This window comes from Podarcis pityusensis, assembly GCF_964106645.2.
Source record: "Podarcis pityusensis genome assembly, chromosome: 10".
Lineage (NCBI taxonomy): Eukaryota > Metazoa > Chordata > Lepidosauria > Squamata > Lacertidae > Podarcis > Podarcis pityusensis.
Window position 1 is genome coordinate 30,071,312 of NC_138035.1, and position 25,786 is coordinate 30,097,097.

The window sequence follows — 25,786 nt, forward strand, 5'->3', positions numbered from 1 at the left end:
CTGAGCATTAAACTGCTCTCGCCCTACCTCTGGCTCGCACAAGCCAGAGGCTTCTTTCAATTGCTCCGCTGAGAAGCACGTAGCTGTCCATGCTTCCACAGAGCAGCTTAAAGTAGCTGAGGGAGGAACAAGTTATAACAGCTGCCAATATACTGCCAGGTGAAGCCTCTGTCATGGTCTGCCTCTCATACTTGTCCTGGGCGATATATCAATAGGCCATAGCTGCCACCTTTTCCCTTTTTTAAGGGAAATTCCCTTATTCCGAATAGGATTCCTTGCAAGAAAAGGGAAAAGTTGACAGCTGTGCAATAGGCCTAGACAGGATGCTGGGCTCAATGGGTCTTTGGCCTGATCCTGCAGCCACAAAAATAAATCCTTTTGTGTCATCGCATGATGTAGCAGGGCTAACCGCACTTGGGCTGTTCCCTGGTCTGGGCATGACTACATAACAGGATTGGGGAGAATTTTGTTTGGCCCGCTTTCGCGATGCTTGCCTGTGCCATTCTCACCTCTCCTCCTGATTCTAGGCTATCTGACAGCAATAAGGAGAATTCCTTCCGCAGCTATGGATCCCCCAAGAGCTCCCTCAGGACAGAGGAGCAGCGGCCAAGCACAGGGTCTGAGGCGGTAACCAGGAGTGGCAGCAGCAGGAGAGCAGATGGGCCGCGCCACGCTTTTGACTACGTGGAGCTGTCGCCCTTGCAGCAGGGGCCCGTGGGCCACGGATCTCCGCAATGGACAAGAGGGAGCGCGAGAGCCACGGAGGGCGTGGCCAAGCGCGAGGAGCTGGAGAGGGACCTGGCTCTCCGCTCCGAGGAAAGGCGGAAGTGGTTTGAGTCTCCGGCCACTGGGGTCCTGCAGACAGATGGCCTGGCAGGGGACGTCTGCCCTAAAGCAGGAGGCCACGAGGCTCCGGGGGGCCCCCTCTCCGAAGCCCAGAGGACTCGGCTGAGCGAAGAGATAGAGAAGAAGTGGCAGGAGCTGGAGCGCTTGCCCCTGAAGGAATCCAAGCGGGTGCCCCTGATGGCACTGCTGAACCAGGGCAAAGGAGCCCACGAGGGTGCAAACGAGGCGCTGGAGAAAGAGGTACGGTTAGTCATGGCGTGGCCTTAATCATTTTCAAGAAGAGAGTGCTGTTTCCTTTTTTTCGCAGGCTTGTTTCATATTTTGTGTCAGTCTTAGAAATTCAGGTATGTAAGCTAATCGCCCAATGGCACCTTAAACCTTGGTTTGTCTTGGTGCCTTTTTCTTTTTTTTGCAATGAGATTTTATTTATTTATTTATTTATTTTAATTGTTTTATTTGATTCTACGAATATAAATTTATAACAATACCAAATGCATATCCCTATAAAGAGATTTCTCTGAATAATAATAATAATAATAATAATAATAATAATAATAATAATTTATTTGTACCCCACCCATCTGGCTGGGTTTCCCCAGCTACTCTGGGCGGCTTCCAGCAAAGATTGAAAATACATTAAAAAGTCACATATTTAAAAACTTCCCTAAACAGGGCTGCCTTCAGATGTCTTCTAAATGTCAGGTTTATCTCTTTGACATCTGATGGGAGGGTGTTCCACAGGGCGGGCGCCACTACTGAGAAGGCCCTCTGCCTGGTTTCCTGTAGACTTACTCCCCATCCCCTCCATGGGTCCTATTGTCAACATTTTCAACTGCATATTATTTCATAATCTATATTTTGTGTTTGTTACATTACAAGTGAGATTAAAATCCTGCTAATGTTTTAATCTGTTTACAGTGGTCTCATAAAATGAGATTTTTAAAAATTACTGCTAGTATTATTATTTATTTCATTTCTATATCGCTTTATATTTTAAAGGGCGGGTAATCTCAAAACGGTTTACAACACATTAAAACATCAAATAAAACAATCCAGAATAAAACAAATTCAAGCTCCAGGAAAATATTTCAGATCCTTCTCTAAATGACATGTGGCTTTTCCCCATGTTAATTTTCCTACTTATTTTATATAGCTGCTCCATAGCAGAAGTACTCTAGGAAGCCAGGGTAGTGTAGTGTTTAATAAGACCTGGGAGATCAGGGTTCAATTCCCCACTCAGTTATGAAGCTCACTAGGTGACCTTGGGCAACTCACAGCCTCTTAACAGGGGTGTCCAGACTTTTCTCAAAGAGGGCCAGATTTGATGAAGTGAACATGTGTGAGGGCCGACCGAAGTTTTTGAGCTTTTTTTAGGATATAAACTGCCCCAGGGGCCAGATTAAACCAACCGGCGGGCCGGATTAGGCCCCCAAAGTGGACTTTGGACATGCCTGTTGTAGGGATTAACTGAGGAACAGGGTGAACCATGTATTCCTTGGAGAAAAAGGTGGGATTTAAATGCAGTAAATTAGCTCTTCTGTTTGCCTGCTTAGGAAAGCTGGAGAGACCAGCCAGATGTCAGTTGCCAACCCAGCATCCAGAGATCTCCACACAGTTGCAGTTGGACCCTCGCCAGTCGCAAAAAGCTAATTTCTAACCCTGCTCTGGGTGCCTCGGCCTCTCTCTGTTCTGAGTGTATATTGCCTTGTTGCAAAGAGCAGTGGTGGCTGGTGTCCCTTGAGATTGGTAGGGTGGCAGGCAAGGAGACAGGCAGTAGGGGGCGCCAAAGCCAATGACAGGCAGAGCCCACTGATTCCAGCTTTATCCTCCCTCCTCCTCCCTGTTAGGTCCTGCAAGGAGCACTGTGGAGACTAAGGAGAAGGGCAAAGCTGCCAGGCAGTACCCACCCCTTAAACTGGCAAGATGGCAGGCAGGTGGGGGCTGGATAAGGGCAGACAGAGGTTAGTGCAGCATGTTGATTTGAAGAAATCCTTCAGTATGGTTAGACCTCATTTTTTTCCCTACACAGGTCCAGGTTCTGAGGTCACAGCTGGAGTCCTTGCGTGCCCACAGTGAAGCAAAACCTCACCGAGATGGGCACACACCCCGAGGCTACATCTCTCAGGTAACAAAATAGCCTAGTGTGGTGATCTGAATCTGCCAGCTTTTCATTTTCTCTCCTCCCCACCAAGCTCATGCCATAAGGGCAGGGAAGCAAGGACTGGGGGGGGGAGGGTGCGGAGTCAACCTCATTTGCTTGCACTTAATATAGCTTATTGCTGCCATAGCAACCACAATCAGACCCATCTGTAATCAATGCTAATTATTTATAACTGTTGTATGCAAAGACCTCCCTGCCTAATGCATGGCCAGGGCAGTCTGCTTTAGGAAAGATCAGAAGAGAGCCTGATCTTGGCCTGTCCTTATGCATCACCTTTGTTGGTCTATTTATGCACCAAAAATAAGCAAAGCGTAGGTCTGGAGGGAAGAGCGGCAAGTTTAGCTAACACTGAAAGTATTTATTGCACTCTTGGCCCCTGAAGCGAGTTGCCATATGATTGCAGCCATCTGCTGTGTTCTATGTCGTGCAAATCAAACTCAAGAAACAAGTGTAAAATACTTATATTTGCACACTACATTTTAAAAATTGTTGGTACATAAATTAAAGCGTGGGACGAAATATTGAGAACTGGTTTGCAGTCTTCATGTAATGAACCGTAAGCCCTATAAAGGATCAGTTTTGCCCCGCTTTTGTGTTTTTAATACATTTCTTCCCATTTGTGATGTGGTTTTTATAAACAAACGGTCATACAACTCCATCTAGTATAGAGTGTCTGTGGTGGGGGATCTCTACCATTCTTTTGCGATCATTTGCTCTTCGGATGCCCCCATGTGGCAACCCAAGATATAAGCATGAGAGGGAAAGGCACTTCTGAATATTTCCATTTCACCGTGTGTGTGTGTGTGTTCAAGACATGCAACTAGCTCTGGCCGGAGTGGAGAACCTTATTGCCCTCCAGATGCCACTGAACTATAACTCCCATCATCCCTGATCCTTGGCCATGATGGCTTGGGCTGAAGGGACATGGAGCGTGACATCATTTGCAGGGCTGCAAGTTCCCCATCCCTGAACAATGGGGAGAAGTGTAGGATGACATCATGATGACTACAGCTGCTGCTGCTGCTGCTGCTGCTGCTACTTATAGGGAAAAGTTGGGTATACATAGCCACTGAGCCAGCTGTCTTTTAAGCACCTGAAATGTCTCTTGAATCGGGGTCCATGGCTTGGTTTGCCAAGCTCAGCCTTTGTTCACCCTAGATTTCCCCCCATTTAAGTCTCGCAGTCAGGCTGCCTGCAGCATTTCATTCTCTCCTCCTCTCCTCTCGCCCCCGCCACCCCCAACTCCTGATCTCCCTGGCAGGAGGCATGTGAGCGCAGTTTAGCAGAGATGGAGACTTCCCATCAACAGGTTATGACAGAACTGCAGCGGCATCACCAGCAGGAGATGGAGCGGTTGCGGCAAGAGAAGGAGCGGCTTCTGTCTGAGGAGGCAGCTGCTACAGCGGCAGGTAGGAGCTACTGTGTGTTCTTGGGTTGCTGGATGTGCACCTTGGCCTAGCTAAGATATGGTCATTAGAGCGGTCCCTTCGGTCTCCTAACAATTCCTGGCAGCTTTAACAGACTACAGCTCCCAGGATTCTTTGGGAGAAACCGTGACTGTTTCAAGTGGCATGATACTGCTTTAAATGTGTAGTGCAGACAGACCCTTGTTGTTGTTGTTGTTGTTGTTTAGTTGTTTAGTCATGTCCGACTCTTCGTGACCCCATGGACCAGAGCACGCCAGGCACTCCTGTCTTCCACTGCCTCCCGCAATTTGGTCAAACTCATGCTGGTAGCTTCAAGAACACTGTCCAGCCATCTCGTCCTCTGTCGTCCCCTTCTCCTTGCGCCCTCCAATTTTCCCAACATCAGGGTCTTTTCCAGGGAGTCTTCTCTTCTCATGAGGTGGCCAAAGTATTGGAGTCTCAGCTTCAGGATCTGTCCTTCCATTTCCTGCCCTAGCATTGGGGAAATCCAGTTCTAAATCCCTGCTTGGATATGAAGCCCATTGGATGAGTTTGGGCCAGCCAACCACCCTCAATCTAACCTACTGCACAGCATAGTAGAATGCAGGCTGGGGGATGACTGTCTTTTCCGTCATTTAAGGCTCCTTAGAAAGGTGGTACATAATTTGATATCACCAGGACACATGCCATGTCTATATACATATGTGTATGTGCGTTTATGCATATTGTACAGACATTTCAAGCATCTTCTCTGACACATGGAATAGGATAATGGGTGTTTTGTGTACATATGAGGCTTACTTCTACTGAGACAGACCATTGGTCTATCTAACCCACTGTTGTCTATTTTGACTGGCAGAATCTCTCCAGGTTCTTGCACAAAGGATCTTCCTTGTTGCCTGCTGCCTGCTCAGTTGCTACTGTTGTTTAAACTGGCGAGATGGCAGAGATTGAATTTAAAGCTTGTGCTGTGTCCCCACTGAGCCCTGTCCCTTCCCCAAGAAGGCTTGGCTTCTCCCATTTAGCTAGGAAGCATTAAAGTGCATTGTAGTTTCTACTTCAGCACATCTCGCGTGTCTTCCCCGGCTTCTGTTTTCTTTTGCCCATTTTTCCAATTTCCTTTCCCTCTAGCAATTGAAGCACTGAAGAAGGCACACAGGGAAGAGCTGAATAAAGAACTGGGCAGGACCCGCAGCTTCCAGAAGGGTGGTTTAGACACCGACACACTCCGGCGGCAGCATCAGTAAGTAACTGCAATGGCTCTTCGGCATCCATTCTGAACTTGGAATAGTGTCCCTGAGTTTAGAGAGGAGGGAAGGGTTGTCTATTCCCAAGTGCAGCTTGCAACATCGTTGGGTCTGATGAAAAGGAGGGGTGGGGGGTGGATTGTGGGATCCTGATAACTAATCACAGAATCATAGAATTGTAGAGTTGAAAGGGAGGGTCATCTAGTCCAGTGCTGGGATCTTTTGCCCAACTTGCAGCTCTTCGGCATAAATGTGGGTGGAAATCCAGCCTGGGGTCACTTTACATTTCAGAATTTACATAGAAATAAATCTCCAGCAATAATTGTCACCTCCATGGTAGTAAACACTGTCACAAAGTTTCAGACACTTAACAATTTAGCATTTTGGTTATGTAAATGAAAGACACCTGAAGAAGAAAATAGTAATGGAGACTTTTGATGTTTACTATTGGGGTGCTTTTTTGATAATATTAATGTAATGGGTTGTTTTTTGGGTTTTTTAAGTCCCATGTGGTTTTTCCAAGAAAAACCAATCCAGGAAAAACAGATTAGAACCCTTCATCTGACACACCACAAATGGTTTTATTTTGGGACATTTTCCCACCTTGAGGCACATTTGAATTTGGCTTGGGATACAAAACTACCACCTAAAACTGTCGGTGTCTTTTCTTTTAACTACCATATCCCCACTAAGCAAAAAGTGATTCAGGGAAGTCGATAAGAGCCCTTCTCCTGAAGCAACACATACGGCTCGGTTTGGGACACTCTCTTATCCCAAGATACACTGGAAATCAGATTAGGTTAGGAAACTGCCCTGAATACTGTCTCTGTCCAGCTTTTAGTGTTTCTGAGCATGCAGCTATCTTAAGCCAAAGTGCTGTTGTATAATAGATGCTATCCGTTTTCACTGGATTACAATGATGTTGTAATCAATGGTCATTTGTGCAGAGTCATGACCAATCCCACCTGTCATCTAGCACCTTTGTTCTCTGGTCAAGGGGCAGCTTGTGCAGCCCACAAGGGGAACCCTTGGATACCAGTGATGGCAGAAGAGACCATCAGAGACGGGGAAGTCAGCCGTGTTTGTAGAAGAGCCCTGGGATGGGATGACAGCTCTTGGCAACAGCATTTTTTTTTTTTTTTACCTCTGCTGCAGGTCTGACGTCGAGTCCCTGAAGAGGGAGCTGCAGGTGCTTTCAGAGCAGTATTCCCAGAAGTGCCTGGAGATTGGAGGCCTTGTGCAGAAGGCAGAAGAGCAGGAGCTTATGCTGCAGCACTGCCAACAGGAGGGAAAGGAGTTGCTGCGGCAAAACCAGGCGAGTGGCTTTCTGCGTAGACAGGAGTGGAGGACCTTTGGACCGCCAGATGTTGCTGAACTACAACTTCCATCAGACCTAGCAGTTGCTGGGGATGATGGGAATTATTGCTCAGCAACATTGGAAAGGCCGAAGGTTTCCCACACCTGATCCAAGGGTGGGAATTGGGAAGAAGAAAGTTGGTGTGGAAGAGAATATCTTCTTCATCTTCATCATTATTTACCTTCACCGCGAGAAGCGAAGTTACAGGGAACCAGGCAGAGGGCCTTCTCAGTAGTGGCACCCGCCCTGTGGAACGCCCTCCCACCAGATGTCAAGGAAATAAACAACTATCTGACTTTTAGAAGACATCTGAAGGCAGTCCTGTTTAGGGAATTTTATTAATGTCTGATGTTTTATTGTATTTTAAATATTTTGTTGGAAACTGCCCAGAGTGGTTGTGAAAACCCAGCCACATGGGTGGGGTATAAATGATAAATTATAATAACGATGGTGATTTTCATTAATTTCATTACTGTATTTTCATTAATTGCATTTATTAATTGCTTTATATGAAAATGTATCAAAGCAACTGCACAATATAAAATATAAACAGATAAAATCAATGAATTAAAAGCCAAAAGAAAAAAGTCCTAAAATGGGCATCCAGCAACACGAGGAAGACTGTCACCACACAAAAATATGAGTGCTGCAGTAGAAGCTAACTTCATTCCCAAAGGCCTGGGATGATGATGATAAATTTTTTTTGCTTCCAATAAAATATAAAGACACAATAAAACATCAAACATTAAATAATTTCCCTATACAAAAATAACTAACCAACCCCTTAGTCTGGCACCTAAAAACTGACAATGATAGTACTAGGCAAGTTTCCCTGGGGAGAGTGTTCCACAAATATTGGTGGGAAGACCACCAAAAAGGCACAATTTTTTGTGGCCATTCTCTGCCCTTCCCTTAGATGAGACACACGGAAAAGGGCCTCTGATGACTATCCACAGGATCTGGGCTCATTCATGTGGGGAGGGGCAGTCCTTGAGGTTTTAGGGTCCTAAGGCTTTATAGGTCAAAACCAGCACTTTGGGTGGAGACCAGAAACGAATTGGTAGCCATGATAGTCAGGCTTACAGCGATGACCTAAAATTCCTATTGAGCTGCTGGTGGTGGTTCATGCTACTGACTGGTGTTGGCAACAGCTGTGAGTATGATGATGGCCAATTCATAGGATTCTTGTGCAGGGGGCATATTTTAAAGCTGGAGGCATTTAGGATTTGACCATTTCCATTGAGGATCCCTGGAAAGACAGGCTTTGTAAGATGCCAAGTATCTGCCTGTTTAAGAGCAACAGATAAATGAAGCCTGATTCTTCCGCTCCTTGTCCCCAGGAGTTACAGAGGCGCCTATCGGAGGAAATTGGGCAACTACGAGCATTCATTGCAGCCCAAGGCTCACGTGATGGTGCTTCACACAACAACGAGAGGAACTCTTGTGAGCTGGAGGTAAGGACTCTTGTTTCTTTTTATAACCTGGTTCAATGCCCATTGTGCGCCAAGTGTCTCAGATATGAAACGCTGCTTATATCTGAGAGCTTGCTGCTTTCAAAGTCTCAGGAGAAGAGTAATCAGTTTGGAAAGGAGTAGATATCAAAGGCTGGAAAGGGGAAACGTTTGTGCAGTTGCCTGTGAGAACTGTGCTTGGAATGGTTGTAAAGCAGATAAAACACAGAGTACAGCAACTAAGGAGAGTGATTTTGATATGGAGGACAGTGGATATTGTCTGACTTTGTGTGAGTGACCGTTGGCTTTGGGCTTCCTGAGTAATCTTAGGGCAGCCCAGTCTGTAAAAAGATGGCGGTTGTGAGCACTGTAAAGACGGTGAAGCTTTTCATACTCAAGCAATACCATGATGAAGTAGCAAAGAGTTATATGTTTTATTTATAAAAACATTTATATACCACATCATTAAAAAAATCAAAGCAGTTTGCAATAGGAAAGCTGCCATAGGCTGTGAAGTAGTTATTTGAAGAAGCTTGTGATGAGGCCCAATTGTTGTTGCTCAAGATGGATGACTTGCTGAATGTAGCTGCACTCTTAGACGACCACTTGGCCCATTCATGAAAACGTGTGTGTGTGTTCTGATCTTCTGCTTCGTACCAGAAGCCATTTTGCAAATATGCTATATGGGACACTTGAGCAACCTAGCTATTGTTGCTTATTCTCCCAAGGGGATTAGGAAACCTATTTTACCTGTGCCCTCAGCAAGTTTTCAACCCATTTCCTTACCTCTCCCCTTCTGCTCTTCTCTGCAGGTGCTGCTGCGAGTGAAGGAGAACGAACTTCTGTACCTGAAGCAAGAAATCCGGTGTCTTAGGGACGAACTCCAAATGATGCAAAAGGTAGATTCCTGGGAGCAAGTCAGGTTCACTTGTCAGCCGGGAAAAGGCAGAGCCCCTCCTTTGCTCAAGTCCTGCAGGAAGGGACAGAGTTAGTTGTACTCTGTATGCTGACTTCTGTGTGGTGTTGTTTGGTACCCTGATGCTGCTGTCACTGTGCGATTCCCACCTGCAACATCAGTCTGCTTTGTAGAGCATCTGCTTTCATGCAGAAAGTTCCAGGTTCAATTCTTGGCATCTCCAAGGAGGGCTGGAAGAGTCCCATCTGAAATCTTGGAGATCCACTGCCACTCAGTACAGACAGTACTAAGCTAGATGGTCTGGCTCTTAAGGCAGCTTCTTAAGTTAGGTCAGAATAAGTCTCCCCTAGACTCATTTCCTTGCTTCCATCCTTTCTGGACCATCGAGGGCCAGAGGAAGCTGAAGGCATAGACTTTGGGAAAATGGGAAAGAACCGCAGCTTTTCAGAAGAATAGCCCTGCTGGACCAGACAACGGCCCATCTTCTCACAGTGGTTAACCAGATGGTAGGCAGGGCTAGAGGCAAAAAGTAGGTAGAGCAATGGAGGAGATTCTCAACTTTGAACAGTAGGCTGTGTTCCTGCCATGTATGTGTCAGAGGTTTAGACAGAAAGAAACACATGCTTACATCCTGGCAAGCAAAAAGCATGATCACATTTCAAGGACACGTTCCAGCCAGGCCAAAAGCATTTGAATGCAGAGCTGGGCCAAGAGCATTTGAGTGGATGGTGTTTTCTGGGGAAAGTATTGAGGGCCACATTTGGTCCTCAGGTCTGAGATCCCCTTCCCGTTCCAAATCTTCTACTTCCGTTTATCAGCTAATGAGACTGTTGGAGAGGACAGCACAGACAGATGTTGTTGAACTCCATCTCCCATCATCCCTGTTGGTTAGCCTTGCTAGCTGGGGGCTGGAGTCTGAACAACATCTGGTTCCACATCCCTGGTGTGTAGACTGCAGGAGATCCTGGAGAATAGGATTTGAACCGAGTCTCACTCTGGGTTGGATACCAATTATCAGCGTGTGGATTTGCCCTACAGGATAAGAGGTTTGCCTCAGGGAAATACCAGGATGTCTACATGGAGCTGAACCACATCAAACAGCGGTCAGAGCGAGAGATTGAGCAGCTGAAGGAGCATCTGCGCCTGGCCATGGCAGCCCTGCAAGAGAAGGAGATGCTTCACAACAGTATCGGCAAGTAGACGAGAGCAGCTATCAGGCCTGACAAGGGAACATCGGGTGGAGCTATGAGCGAGCAAGGATGCAGAGGCAGGGACAGGATTTGAGAGGCCACGTTTGCTTCCAGCCCGGGGGATGCCACTTATATTGGACATGGTGCCTCTGCCTTCTGCTTGCCAATGATCAAAACTAGTCTTACCATAAAACAATGTGAAGCTGTTCCTTCAAGAAGAGTGTTCTAGGAGGGTGCTATTTTCTTGCCTTCATTCTCTCGTGTGTGTGTGTGTGTGTGTGTGTGTGTGTGTGTAGCTGTATCATGTGGCAGCACACATGCTAGAGGTGAGTAGGGTGGTTCATATCCAAAAATGGATGGGGCCATTCCTTTTTGCTCTCCCCCTTTTCCATGTTGCCCAACAGGCTCCAGGGGAAGGGACAAATTGCACTAGCCACAGGTCTGAATTGCCAACTTTCATTGTATTTTTTAAGCTAGGCCTAGAGCAGCAGGCTGCCCTCCCTGCATAAGCGCAGAATGGGCCTGCAGAATTCTTCGGGAGACCCAGGTATCCAAAAATACCAACATTAAGATGTGAACACTTCCTTTGTTCTCAGCAGGAAGAGTAGCACAATGTTTTCCCCTCTCTAGTTTTCCTTTGGACTCCAACTGCTATCAGCCTCAGCCAACATGCATGGATGATGGGAGCTGTATTCCACAGTGCTATCTGTTCTCTACAGGATCTACCATATTGGCCCGAATATAAGCCGCACTTTCCACCTAAATTCCGATTGTGAAAAGTTAAAGTGCGGCTTATAATCACAACCTTACGGTATCGCTGCTAAAACAACTGCCCACGTGGGACATGGGGGGTGGGGGACAAAGGCGTGCAGCGCACTCAGAAGTGAGCGCTGGCCACCCCACCCCCCAATTCATGGCGGTAGAGCCAGAAGGCAGGCCGCACCTGCAAATAAGCCTTGAGTTTTAAAGGTGTGGCTTATTTGCAGGTGCGTCTTGTATTCAGGCCAATACGGTAAATATCCTGTGCTTTCTTAAAATGATTCTGGGTCTAAAACAAGTTTATAAACAAGAACTGTTAAACCTGTGGTATGATGACTGCCATCTCCTATGCACATTTTGGTACGTTTCAGGTGTAAGTCAGTTTCGCTAACTTTGTCTGTTTGCTCCATAGGTTAGTCAGCTTTGTGTACTTCGCTTTGGAGGACAAAGCTGTATCCTAGCAACCAGCATCCCTCTCCAGGAAATGGACCAAGCCTCCATCAGACTATCCATCACGTGCACCTACATAACTTGGCGTGTTTGGGGCTGGATCCTACTACTTGCACCTTCTTTGGGATTTTATACATGAAAATATATTTTATATGGGGGTGGGGTGTTATATTTTAAAATTCTGTATTACGTTTTTAACCAGCAGTTGACAAGAGAAGTGAGCCAGAGATTCTCCCCAGCCTCCTTTTAGTCATAACAGAATCCTTGTTCCAGGTCCTTGAATATATCTGAAACCACACATGACCTCTTGCTTCCAATTCTCTTCCAAGCAAAGAGACACAATTTATACATGTTCCAAGTTTATGGCAAGTCTCCTTGGACGGACAGTGTTGATCCACAGTGATCCATGTTTTGAGATGCACTGTGCCAGGAGGAGGAGGATGTTCTTCAGATGAAACTGGTTTTGTTCCGAGAATATGGGTTAGTTTGTTTTTTGTTTGGGACCAGCCGTTTGTTTTCACGTACTAAAAGCAAAGGCAGTTGTTTCCCCCCTTATGCCGATGAAACGTCTGTGCATCCTACTGCAAAGTCAGCACCGGCCACATTCCAGAAGCTAGTCTTCCACCTGTGTGTTCCTGTGGGGAGGGGTGTCACTGCTAATGTCGCCAGAGCCAAATGATGAAGGTGGCTGAATTTTCTTTCTTTCTGCACAATTATAAACTAACTTAATAAAAATCCTCAAATACCAAAAATGGTGTTGCTTTTTGGCGTGGGCAAAAGAAGTTAACATGAATTCTTTACAGTAACTTAAGCCCTGGTAAATATTCAACTTCTGCATTCGCAGAAGAGCGATGTCTACTGCTCTGGTATTGTCATAATTGGCATTTATCTGCAGCTTGCTTGACTGTTATGTACATATTGTAAAGCAAGAAACAGTTATTGCAGATTCATCTACGCATTTATAAACCTCACAAGCACCAGTCTTGAGATTTCCCCCACCCAAGGCTATCATCATAGACCCAGAAAGGACCACAGCAGTCCTTATGGTGCTCATTTAATTTTATTTCTTAATTAGTTTCCTGGTTTTCTTCCATTGTGGAACCCAAGGTGACGTAAATGTGGTTCTGAGTTCACAAAAATTATTCATCAATCTGGATGTTGAGCACAGTGAGTTGGTTTGTGAGAAAAAGCTGGCTTGACATTTAAAGTTACGTATAATGCATCCATTGGCCCAAAGTTAATCCTTGGAAGTAGCATGGCTATGGGTGTGGTCACAAAGAGCACCAGTACTTCAGAATTTACCCAGATCATCTTAGCTTCAATAATATGGTAACCTCATGCCTCACCCATGGCCTTCGTTGCATTGTGACAAAAGTTCTGAAGGAGGGGGTGGGGGGGGGGACCTCTGGCCTGTCAGAGGTTGCAGTCTGGCCCACATCAGTTTTTCTGAAACCATGCTCACCAGTCAATCACCCCAATGGGCTGGTGACATTAACAGAGTAGATCCTTGCAGAAAGCGGGATTGAACCCCTCACTGTGCATCAGCTGATGGGTGGCAGGGTTCAATCCTGCTTGGTCGTCATTTGCCATCATTGACAGGTGAATGGGGCCATCTACCTGCCAGTCACAAGTCAGATGATTGACAAGTAGAGCATCTGCAGGGGGTGAAATAAAGATAGACAAAACTGGGGATGGATATCTTCAGTACCTGGCAATGAGGTAACTCACAAAGGAAATGCCATTCTTGTCTAGTGTGGCAGAAAGCTAGTGCTCTGCATTTATATGTTTTTAAAATAAGTCATTTACACCATTGCTTATCTCCACCTCTTGTCTTAGTAATAAGATTTGTGATGGGGCTAGGCATTAAAATCCTGAGTTTTAAAATAGAATTATCTTAAATATGAATCACTATTAGTAATTGTCACAGGTTTGTATGTAAACCTACTGCTTAAAATTCCCTTTTCAATCGAAGTTTCTTTTTAGGAATGCAAATTTGTTCTTCAAAATGGCTGTCAGTGCTGTCTTAGGCATGCCTACTCGGAAGTAAGAAACAGCTCAACAGCCTTTCTAACTCGGCAAAACGCATGTAGTACAACAACAGCCCATTAAAAAGCCGTTTCTGATCTTATTTCTGTCACCGAGGTGCGCTCCAAAAAACGTCTGATGCATCGGTGGAGATACGAGAGGAAGCCACTAGTTCTGTGGCAAACCACAAAAAGGGAAGTAAAATACCTACCGCGAGAAATCAAAAAGAAAACCACTGTAGTGGCTTCGATCAGCGGTTACAACAAAGGCAGCGAGATCTTGCTTACGGTTGAGGAGAACGAAATCTGCAAAAAAAAATTGTTATATTGTCTGTGCGCGTAATGTGGAGAGCAGGAAGGGGCACTCCTTGCACAGTGCAAGGAGGCGAGTTCTCGACAGGCGCCGTGCATTGGCCAGCCAGCGGCTGCTTACGGCAATCCTATCCCGTCGCATTTTTGAGAGCTCTGCATTTGCTGCTGCCCATCAGAGGGCACCCAGCAGCGTGCCGACTACATTTCCCACAAGCCACGGCTCGGGCATCCTACGGTGGCCCAGAGCGACGCGAGCGAGCTTTCGCCTCGTCTGTACCCTCTTTAAGAATTAATCAGCTGACTGATGAGAGGCTCTTCAAAGCAGCTATGACTACTGTCAACAGAGGGCTGTCAATGGGCTATTGTGCACGACGCTGCTTCCTCCATGGTCCTTTTTCAGGATCATTCTCAACTCTTCACTAAACACTCGCCCAGCCCTCATAAAGCCACTTTCATGAGAACAATTTTTTTTTAAAGCGCGATGTCACCTTTTGTCGTTGTCATTATTTCACTAAAAACACTCCATCTTTGCCTTTTTCGGAAAACACCCATTGCAGTTTTGCCTTTTTACTCTACCTGCTGCATCGATAACTTTGTTCCTACAGAAAAATCCACGCCCCCCCCTTAAAATACTGGTTAGCGGGGCATTCAGAATTTACACTAATGCAATCCTCTCCCCTGTTAACAACGTTTCTGATACATGATCTCCGTAGAGCAAGTCAAGAGGAAAGACACCTTAAAAAAACGAGTTTCAAAACAGCACGTTATCTACCCGCCGCTCCATCCTCGCACCCAAGTGTTAAGTTAACTCTCTTAACTTAGATGCAAAAACTTATATATACAGTTTATATACATGCACTCATCAGGATAGTGGTAAAGGGTGGAGGCTACTTGAAGGAAGACGATCCCGGAACTCTGTATCTTGGCAAAAAAGCCCCACACCCTTATCCAGACCGGGAATCCAAACAATGGAAAGGGGCTAGGTGTGTGCGGACGGGTTTCCCCGACCGTCCCCTGCTATCATTTCACTTTGGAACTCCCTAAACAACTTAACCGTGTTTAGTGGTGGGTTAACACTACCACGCAAGTCTGTAGCTCTCACTGAGCAGAATCATATCCGGACACGAGACTCCTTTTAAAATATTTAAATTAGTGTTTGCACTTATTCCAAGTACACAAACATCAGTCCGATTGCTTTTGGAGGAAGAACTCTACTAGATAAAAACACTAGAAAAGATACGAGCATTTCAAAGATATTGACGTTTATTCGCCTGCTACAGCCATAGAACTGCAATCCCCATGATCATTTTTAAATAAAGCTAAAGGCAAAGCGCACATTTAAAAGCCTTAAATCGAGCTGCGATGGGGTTGGGGGGGTGATCCTATGAGGATGGGGGGAGGTGGAGACAGAGGTACCAAAGTGCCCGATTATATATACATATATTTGTTGCTAGTGTGCTCTCCGTGTTGCTAGGATCCCAGGTTGTTTTTATAATTCTTAAAAAGTATTCTAGAGGTGCTTTTTACTTTCCCACCCCGGAGTTACTCAGTACCACAAGCCGTCAGATTGCAGCTCCGCATCTTCAATTTTGCATCCACAACGCTTTTAATTAATATCCTTATTAAGGAAGAAAAAAATCTGAAGAGGGGAGATGGGGAAAAAACAACCTCATTTCTTCCAGCAAGATGGCGATGGCACGTACATTTAATCTCCTAACAACAGTTAAGCACTCCCACAGGACTGGCAAATTAGGGTTAACACATTTAAAGAAACTGCCCTGCACCCCAATTCGTCACCTACCTTTCCCCCCTCCCCGATAACTTTTGTCGAGAAAGTATTTTTAAGTAATAGGATCGACTCCACCTTGAAAATCCAAGGAGGAACAAAACAGCCTATGTAAATCTCGATAACATTTTTGTGGGGGTTCAAAGTGATCCGGGGGCGGGGGGACAGGTGTAGTGCAGGAATAGGGGGTTGTTTCTGAAAAGGCGCCGACCCTAGGTTGACTAAGATATGGGGGCTTCGCGTCCCCCCTCCCCAATCCTTTCCTATATAGGCATACTTGTTATTATTTAGAAAACCACTGCGGCCAGCGAAATACTTTTTGGGGGAACAAGAGTTAGCGAGGCAAACTCCCCCTCTGTCCCTTTCTACCCCTTAGGTCAAGCAAGGCAGGCCTGTGCCCCCCACCCTGGCCACAGACCCCCAATTCCAAGCAGGGGGCTGCCAGGTGCTCCTTGGGGGAGGGGATGGCTGCAAACTTCCCATCCGACAAAAAGGAAAGTTTTTGCAGCGCTAGGGCTTCGGGGAGGGGGCGTCTGGAGGAGGGGGTCCACGGGATGGGGGGCAAGGGTCCCCCTAAAGACCCCCCACCCTTGGGGGAGTCACTCCTCCCCCCTCCCCGGCCAGGTCTGAGCTGAGCCTCGCCTGGCTCGGGGCTCCCTGTGTTAGTTGGGGTCTGCTCCCGGGGCCCCTGCGCGGCTCTCGGGGCGCTCAGAGGGCCGGGACGGGGGTCCCCCGGTGGCTCAGGGGTGCCCCTTGGTCCTCGCCTTTCCCCCTGCCGGGGCTCCCCTCGGCTGCTCGGCTATGGGGGCGCAAAGGGGAAATGTCGCCGCGCCCCACTCGCACCCAGCGCCGTTTGGGGCGCCCTGAGGAGGCGCGGGACGGCGGGAGAGCGAGCCGGCGGCGGGGCCCAAGAGCTCAAGGACCGGAGCAGCCGGCGGCCGCGGTGCGGGGCCCAGGAGGCGCCGGGGGACGCGGGAAAAAGCCGCTTTAGGCGGCGGAAGAAACACAGATGTCAGCGGCGCGGCGCCATTCGGGGCCTGAACAGGCAGCCAGCAGCCCTGTCCTCACCGCGGTCCGCGCCTGAGCGCTAAATACCCGGATGCGCCGGCTGCTGCCTAGAGAGCCAGACGCAGAGCGGGAGGCACAGGCAGCAGCGCGGCGGCGACGGCAGAGGAAGGAGGTGTCCGGTGGCGCCCCGGAGAGAGAAGCGGGGAAAGAGGGGGGCGAGCAGGGCCCAGGCCGCTGGACAGAGCTACGCCAGCGAGGGCTGACCGTGGCCGCTTGCCCGCGGAAGAAGCTGGTCAGGTGCACAGCAGAGGCCTGAGCCGGGAGCTCCTTAAGTTTCCGTGGGGGGCATTCGCTGGGACGGCTGCCCAGACCACACCCCGCCAGCAGGAGCCTGAAGGGGGGCGACAGCCACACTCGCGCCTGGTGTTGTTTGAAGCCACGAGGAGACTCTTTGAGGGGGGTGAAAAGTGTTGCTCCCCTCATCAAACAAGGGAGTCCCACGTGCTGTTCAGGAGCCACCCGTGGCAGAGGCGAAGAGCCAGTTTTCCTGAAGGGAAACTTCCAAAGCAAGGATGACCGAGAACTCGTCCACGGCACCTGCTGCCAAGCCCAAGCGGGCCAAGGCAGCCAAGAAGTCGACAGACCACCCCAAGTACTCGGACATGATAGTGGCCGCCATCCAAGCCGAAAAGAGCCGAGCTGGCTCCTCGCGCCAGTCCATCCAGAAATACATCAAGAGCCACTACAAAGTGGGGGAGAACGCCGACTCCCAGATCAAGTTGTCCATCAAGAGGTTGGTGACGACAGGTGTTCTCAAGCAGACAAAAGGTGTCGGCGCTTCGGGGTCCTTCCGCCTGGCCAAGGGGGATGAGCCCAAGAAAGCGCCCGTCAAGAAGGCTAAGAAGGAAGTCAAGAAGGCCGCAACACCCAAGAAAGCAGCCAAGCCCAAGAAGGCTGCTGCCAAGTCGCCGGCCAAGAAGCCCAAACCTGCGCCCAAAAAAGCCAAAAAGAAGCCAGCGCCTGCTCCAAAGAAAGCCAAGAAGCCAAAGACTGTCAAGGCTAAGCCAGTGAAGGCGTCAAAGCCTAAAAAGGCAAAAGCGTCGAAACCCAAAGCAAAGTCCAGTGCAAAGAAGTCAGCCAAGAAAAAGTGAAGTGCAAGCTTGGGACCTTCTTTCTTGGACTTTCTTCTTGATCTCTACTCTGTAAATAGATTCCTTCTTTGTTCTCTACTCCTTTCTATTGCAGCTTTATAAAAGACTGAACTATTCCGCCTATAATGCTTTCAATCGATAGCTTTTTTAAATGACACTCATCAATATGAAAGTTCCCCTTTTTTTGGTTTGAATTTTTCCCCCCAATTAGAATTTTAAAAATAGATTTCTGTGTTCATCTTTCTTCCCCTCTCTCTTAAAGGTATGCAATACTTGTTTGTGTTTTGAGCATGAGGGAAGACCAGGTCAGATAAGGGAATATTTTAGTGTTCCTATTGCTTGGAGATGATTTTTAGAAATATTTGAATTAAGAAAGGGACTTGCATTGGATGACTTTCTTAGCCAAGGCCCTGAAATGGTGGGATTAAGAAATGTAACTAATAGTGGAAGCCACCCAAGATGGAATGGGGTAACTTCATTTTTTACAGAACTTCAAAATTTCATGGTGGATAAGATTCTAATGTAACTGCATACATGTAGGATGATGTCTTTCTAGCCCTGGGATGGACTGAGATAAGCTTTTCACTACTCTTTCGAGGGGAGGACTGTGCTGTTGTCTGGAGTGGGTGGTACAGTTGGAGACAAGGAATTAAAATAAATCATGCTGGGGGGGGGAGATCCTCTATTTAAAATCATGATAGTTTGACCACAACAAAGTGGGGATACAGTGAAAAATTAATTTCCTGTCTCTTTCCAAACAAGTCTGACCACTGTCTTGGTCCCTGCCAACTTCCAGGAGAAGGTGTTAACAGAAGCTCCATTCTTCCCAACCCTTCAGTGCCTATCCACAGCCTTTTGTGTTTAAAGTCTTGTGTCTGCAGTGCATCCTACACCTCCAGCAATTTTATTTTTTCAATTGTGGATCTTGAATGGGGGAGGGAGGGAAGAATGAATGTAGAGGGGGCAGACTTGTTATTGAGGTAACTTTATAAAACTGTGTTACCATTGCTTAGGTTTGGGATTGGGGTTTTTTCCCATGAGGAGGGGAAATGGAAAGGATAATTTTCAGTACTCCCATTTTTATTTTTATTTTAAAAAGATATGCTTGTTTAAACAACAGAAGATTCTCATAGGACTGATAGCTGATTGTCCATTTTATTTTGTATGTGTAATTTTGTGCAAGAAGGATTTAGCTGTCTTTGTAATTTTAGAGTTAAAAATAAAATGTAAACAGCATAATGGCTTAGGTTTCCCACGGTGTACTGTCTTTTGCAATACAGCTATATAAAACAACACTGAAAATTCAGGCTCAGCTGTACATTCTCAAAATGGGACCATGCGCGGTTGATTCTGTAAAGTTTGAAGGGGGGAGAGAGTTCGGCATCAGTGAAAGTGCAATGGAAGGAAACAAACTTCTGTTGGTGTCTAAACTATGGGAACACTTTCTTGGGTTATTGTGAAGAATCTGGATGAATGGAAAGTTTCACCATGAAAATCTCCACATAATTAGCCACTAGATGGCAGCCTTGCAAGGCATGATCTCACTTTACAATGGAAAAAAGGCAGTTAAGAAATAGTTGTGTATTTCACAGGGAAAAGGCCAACCAATTTGCAAGTAGGTTCCTTAGTCCTATGCAAACTGATCCACAGTATGTGGCAAGCATGTTTCAGCAAATGCAGTGATTATGTGCTATGGAATGTAAATGTATTTGTGAGCACAATAGACACGTGCATGAAAACCCAACTGTCAATTTCAGTTCTCCTACTTTTTAATTTTTCCAATCTTAAATTCTCCACATTTCTGTAGCAGTTTAGTTTTTTTTTTTTTAAAAAAAAAAATCCTCATGAAAAGCCACCAGCATTTTTAATTTCTCCTAATCACATTTTTGCATACAGCTTTAACCAATGTACACTTTTTTGGGGGGGGGCAATGAATTGGTCATATGCAATTTTGTATGTTACTTCCATGGATACATTCATTTTTATCCACACTTTCCCCTAATATGCATTTTTGCAAACAGTTTACTCGGAGAACTACATTACAAAATTCAGATAAGTATGAATTTTTAAGGATGGCTGTATTTCAGTTCTTGTATCATTTTGTAAAGTGTCGGTTCAGTAGATCACACATTTAATGTTAATGGAATTGAATTTCTCTCCCCTCCCTACCCAACTTTGCTCCTTGAGGTGTGTCCATTATGTGTTTAAAACAGTGCTTCATTCTAAAGTCCACATGGCAAATACACTTCCCATCCAAACACTGGTTTGCCACTACGTGTTGTTCTTATACTTTCCCACCTCACTGAAGATAATTGTGGGGGAGGGGAGCAGTTACTTTTCTGTTGCATAGTAACACAGTGAGATGCCCCAAGGCCTGTCTACAATTACTGTTTTGAGTAGGAATAAAGGGCAGCATACATGGAATGCAGGAAATAGATTCACAGAATGAATGCATCGGATCCCCTGAAATGCCCGTGAAGTTCTATGAAATTAAAATCAATTAAATATGTGTGGCATGCTTATAGATGGAAATTTCAGGTAGGAAAGGGACTTCTCTGCTGATCACCATATCACAACTTCCCCCATGTAAAACTAGGTTCTATCCAAATTCAGAATTTTGGTCCATTTAACTTTGGCTGTGTACACATTACTGGCTTAAACTGCAGCTAAACTGTTACTTCAATTGCGGTTGAAGCTGGTTTGCGTGGAAAGGCATCAAAAGGTACTTGATTTTAACAAATTACAGGTTACACGTGGATTGTGGTTAATGCTGTGCATACACCATTTCTCCAATCAGTGATGGGAGCACTCTGGATGCTGAGTAAACTGGTGTACATAGCCTTAGTATTGTCTACCCTGACCAATCCAGACTTGTCAAGGTTTCATAAAGGGGTCTTTCCCATCCCTAGTTGGAGAGGCTGAGAACTAAACCTTGAGACCTTCAACATGCAGAGTTCTCCACACTGATTCCCTACATCCAGGGTTAGGAGCTTCATGTGGTTTCTAATGTGGGGTCACATGCAGGACCCACCCGGTGGAATATGTTGGATGTTCATGTGTGTCTGCATATTGTATAGTGCATCCACCACAATCCGCACCATGCTACATAGTGGCAATTCACATTTCCTCACCTGCTTGTGATGCAGATCAGGTATGTCCATGTAAAACCACTGCCTCAGGCCAGTGCGCTTGTTAACTGCATTTTGCTAGTCTTTGTAGTGCACTGTTATGTGCAACATCAGGGCCAATGGGTGCTGCTCATGGTGCAAGTTTTGTGCAACACTCACATGACAGCACCCTCATAAAAATGCCATCCCATGCTGTTTTCTGTTCATTCCACATTTTCTCCAGAAAATCTGATAAGTGAAAACAACCAAGGGAATGATAAATCTGTATTGAATTGGGAGTAGGTGTATGGAGCACTGTTTTGATGAGGCTGACTTGTAGACACTGAACAAAATTTGCATGCATGAACAGCTCCACGCTATACTGCCATGTTGAAGGTCCCAGTGTCACCAAGCAGAATGAAAGCCTGCAGACGGAACACAAAATATAGTTTCAATTTGTGGCTCTATTGCAATAACGTTCTTGGTATCACTTTATAAGTCGAGTTTTGAAAGTTGGGTGCCCAGCTTGTGCCTGGAAAAGGCACGAGAAACCCTACTCTATGACAAGGAAGAAACTGCAGGCAGCTGTCTCTCCTGTAGCAAGTGTCTGTCTCTGGCTGCCCTAGCCATAAACAAAGTCTGAGCAGATTCTGGCTGAGTAGATAGATAGCTTGTAGCACAGGTTGGGTTGGGTAGTGGGTAAAGCTCAGAGCAAGCCAGCGTGGAATATAAAAGAAAGCTTTGTTCTAATGCAGAGCTGGTAGCTGTGGAAAACAGATGACCCAAAAAGAAAATTCAGTATATGTATCTCTGATGAAGAATTCTGTTGCCTCTCCCCCAGCTCTCTGCCCAAATCCTAATCCAGTTTGAGATTTTTGAAATTTCCAATGCTTGCATTTTCAACACAAATCTATGGCTTAACTAGTAGAGGCCACTGCTTACTCTAAATATATAGAGATTGGATTGGCTTCAGTTTGTGCTACCTTTTATATGAGTTATTAATCCATTATTTCATTGTCTAGTAACATAATTTTGTGAGCAAAATCCAGAGCGACTGCGGTGGTGGTGTTACTATTAAAATGTTTTTTGCCTTCATGCAAGCTCCTAGGTTGACTTACAGATGCACACTTAAAAAAGAATTTAAACAATTTAAACCTATAAACAGTATATTAAAAGTAGCAAAGGTTTATAAGGAACTGCAATTTTTTTTTTTAATGAACGGGGATAAATTGGATTTAGGCTGCAGTCTTAACCCTACTCACTTGGGACTGAACCCCATTAAATCCAATAGGACTTACTTCTGAGCAGATGTGGTTAGGATTGCATTGCAAATTAAACCACTGCAATAATTTGCCAGCACATTGCACACATTTATACAAACAACATCCACTTACTGGTAGGTGTGATGCCGGAATCTTCTGGGAATAGTCGCAGACAAGGACTCAGACTCTCTGAGCACTTTTAAAAGAATGAAGGAGGAAAGAGGCAAGCAAATATGAGATTGTGTAACTACAGAGGAAGGGAAATCATCTCTCTGCCAATGCTTCTGTGAAAGGTGGGAGAACAAACAGCTAGATCATTCATTATCAAATTTAAAAGATGGGAAGAAGGTGCTGAAGATCCCAGGCTAAGCTTCAAGTCAGTTGACTCCATAAATTTCTTCCAGACATACAAATTTTATAAAATTAGGGATAATTTTCATTGCCCTGCCACTGATACCAATCATATCAATGATTCAGTACTCTGTCACCAACAACATTCACCTCTCGCATTGTTCTGATCATGTGACACACTTTCTTAAACTCCTGCACTGGCTTTCTGTCTGTTTCTGCATCCAACAGAAGTTCCTTGTCCTTATCGTCAAAGCCACCTATGTCCTCCTTGCTTCTCTCTCTGCTTTTATGTTCCAATAAATCCCTGCCCTGTGGTCTTCACTTCTCCAGCCCTCCTCCTCCACATTGACCACCATCCACAGCTTTCCTGCACACTTCAAAGACTGCTTTTTGCCCCTTATTGACCCAAGTGCCTCCTCTGTATAGATTTTTTAAAAATGTAAGCTCCTTGTGGCAGGGACCTGTCCATCCACTGAAGCTGAATGCTGAAAGATTCAGGACAAAACAGACAGAGGAAAGGCACATAGTCAAATTATGGAGAAAGCTCCCACAAGATGATGTGATGACCACCAATTTGAATGTCTTTAAAAGAGGATTAGACAAATTCATGGAGGATAAGGCTATCAATGACTACTACCCATGTTGGCTATGTTCTCCCTCTACTTTCAAAGGCAGTATGACTCTGCCTGCCAATTGCGAGGAATCACAAGTGAAGAAAGTGCTCTTGCACTCAGGTCCTTCTTGGGAACACTCTTGGGGTATCAAGTTGCTCTCTCTAAGGACAGGATGCTGAAATAAATGGGCCTTTGGTCTCATCCTGCAGAGCTCTTCTTATATGCTTATGTTCTGCACTTTCTTAAGCACTAATGCATGTGTGTGTGTGTGTGTGTTCCATGCGCGCGCACACACACACACACAAAACTATTATTTTATGTGCTGTACTAGGCACATTTCTATGGAGCCCACATCTGAAAGTGTCAAACTTGTCCATCACACCTCCCTGTCCTCCTTATAGTTCTCATTTATTTCTATCCAACCCTCCAAGCTCATGGCTTCTTCCTTCCCATTTCACCTTCTCAACCACTTGTGGTAGGTTAGGCTGAGAGATAATGGTAACCAATATTCCCAAGCAAATTTTTGTCACTGAACAGGAATGTGAACCTTTCCGTATGCACACAGTCTAGCCTAACTGTGGATATCTGAAGGTGGGGCCAGCAGTGCAACCCTGCTTCCAGTAATCTCTCTTTCCATGGGAGGAAATTCCACTTTTGGAAGTGCATTGTTTCATTAAAATTAATTCCTAATGAATGGACACAGTATAAATCAAATGCACTCCGACGTACAAGTGTACATATTATATACAAATATATAGGTTGATAATAGGTGGAGGAACAGCTTAAACATTCCAACAAACAGCTATTGTATTACGGTATTTTAATATTTTGTTGGAAGCTGCCCAGAGTGGCTGGGAAAGCCCAGCCAGATGGGCGGGGTATAAGTAATAAATTTATTAATAGTTATTTATTATTATTATTATTAGCTAAAACCACAGCACCTAGGACTTGCCGATCAGAAGTTTGGCGGTTCGAATCCTTGCAACGGGGTGAGCTCCCGTTGTTCGGTCCCAGCTCCTGCCCACCTAGCAGTTCGAAAGCACGACAAAGTGCAAGTAGATCAATAGGTACCGTTCCGGCGGGAAGGTAAACAGCGTTTCTGTGCGCTGCTCTGGTTCGCCAGAAGCGGCTTAGTCATGCTGGTCACATGACCTGGAAGCTGTACGCCGGCTCCCTCGGCCAATAAAGCGAGATGAGCGCCGCAACCCCAGAGTCGACCACGACTGGACCTAAAAGTCAGGGGTCCCTTTACCTTTACTGCCCCAGAACAGAGCCTCAGATCTCTCCCTCTCTGGCTTATTTTCTTTTTCACAGACCTAAAGCACATCATCCTTAGCTAGGGTGCAGGTGGCAGGGGGTCATAAAGACGTATGCCCCTTTCAGGACCTTCCCGGTGTTTCCTAGCCAAGCCATTCACAAATCAGACAGATATCTCCCTACCGAAAGGAGGATCTTGCCACACCTGGCCAGCATGTAAGCAGCCTTCTTAGCTCCATGAAACCTCTTCGATCGAAACCTCCCGTCTTAGCCACGCTCTTATTGTTCCTCATCCAGCCCTAGGCCGCTTGTAGGCATCGGCGCAGCACCTTTTGTGCCGCAGGTCCTGCTGACCGGGGCGTAGGAAGCTGCCTTATTCCAAGTCAGGCCAGTTCAGCGGCCCATCTAAGCTCAGTACTGCGGACACTGACCGGCAGCAGCGGCTCTCCTGGGCTTCATACGCGAGAACGGAGTGAACCTGGAACCTTTTTCCTTCCAAAGCACCTGCTTTGCCGCTGGTATGGAACTTAAGACCGAACAATAATAATAATAGTAATAATTTATTATTTGTACCCCGCCCATCTGGCTGGGTTTCCCCAGCCGCTCTGGGCGGCTTCCAACAAAGATTAAAAATACATTAAAACAACTATGAATTTATTTTAAAATTTTAGATCCAGCTTAAAAAAAAAGAGAAGAGTGTGTGAGGCGGGAGGTGGTAATAAGCAGTTGTCGTCTGCACACAAACGGTCCCGACCCGGATCCATGCCTGCAGTTAGCATACGGGGGAAATGTCCCATGGCATCGAATGACAACCCTCCCCCAAGTATAAATTGAAGCAAGGTGTGAGGCTGATAAATACGGCTGGAGAAAAGGGTTAGCCCGAATACACCACCGTAAGGTCCCGCTCCATATCGTGCACTGGAAGCTTGCGTTAAAAACAATGGAAACTTACCCAAAAAAGCAGTGAAAGCTGAGAGCATCCTGCAATTAGCACCTCTTCCCGCATCCCGCGTCTTCTTCTCTGCCCCTTTAAATGAGCTCCGCCGCCCATTGGTGGTGCTTCCGCCGAGGCCTGATTGGCTGGCTCGGCCTACGCCTCCAGCGACCTGCCTCTCGCCTCTTCTTCTTCCT

At 46.1% G+C, this 25,786-nt stretch overlaps 2 protein-coding genes and 1 long non-coding RNA gene across 7 annotated transcripts in view; 2 read left to right on the forward strand and 1 right to left on the reverse strand.

The window, feature by feature from the left end:
• The window catches only part of TRIOBP (TRIO and F-actin binding protein), a 60,875-nt gene extending 48,340 nt beyond the window's left edge, over positions 1 to 12,535 (forward strand). For 2 of the 3 annotated variants that reach the window (XM_080971420.1, XM_080971419.1), the window contains exons 13-21: positions 528 to 1,086; positions 2,876 to 2,971; positions 4,269 to 4,416; positions 5,545 to 5,656; positions 6,816 to 6,975; positions 8,358 to 8,471; positions 9,281 to 9,367; positions 10,423 to 10,621; positions 11,746 to 12,535. In XM_080971420.1, coding sequence (XP_080827546.1) covers positions 528 to 1,086; positions 2,876 to 2,971; positions 4,269 to 4,416; positions 5,545 to 5,656; positions 6,816 to 6,975; positions 8,358 to 8,471; positions 9,281 to 9,367; positions 10,423 to 10,584 — 1,438 coding nt within the window. In that variant the 3' untranslated portion in view covers positions 10,585 to 10,621; positions 11,746 to 12,535. The remainder of the gene's footprint in view (positions 1 to 527; positions 1,087 to 2,875; positions 2,972 to 4,268; positions 4,417 to 5,544; positions 5,657 to 6,815; positions 6,976 to 8,357; positions 8,472 to 9,280; positions 9,368 to 10,422; positions 10,622 to 11,745) is intronic. The other variant, XM_080971421.1, reaches the window with a different exon arrangement.
• On the reverse strand, positions 12,305 to 25,630 carry LOC308457530. Of its 3 annotated transcripts, XR_013976967.1 has the most exons (4): positions 25,608 to 25,630; positions 22,566 to 22,629; positions 14,020 to 14,113; positions 12,305 to 13,438 (listed from the first exon to the last, which is right to left on the reverse strand). It is a non-coding gene; the product is annotated as an uncharacterized lncRNA (long non-coding RNA). The 3 variants fall into 3 exon arrangements; XR_013976968.1 differs by lacking the exon at positions 25,608 to 25,630 and having other exon boundaries at positions 22,566 to 22,825; XR_013976969.1 differs by lacking the exons at positions 22,566 to 22,629; positions 25,608 to 25,630 and having other exon boundaries at positions 14,020 to 14,809.
• On the forward strand, positions 17,010 to 19,303 carry H1-0 (H1.0 linker histone). Its single transcript, XM_080971422.1, has one exon. It carries the CDS (start codon positions 17,486 to 17,488, stop codon positions 18,062 to 18,064), a length of 579 nt encoding a protein of 192 aa, XP_080827548.1. The 5' UTR covers positions 17,010 to 17,485; the 3' UTR covers positions 18,065 to 19,303.
• Positions 25,631 to 25,786: the final 156 nt, after the last annotated feature.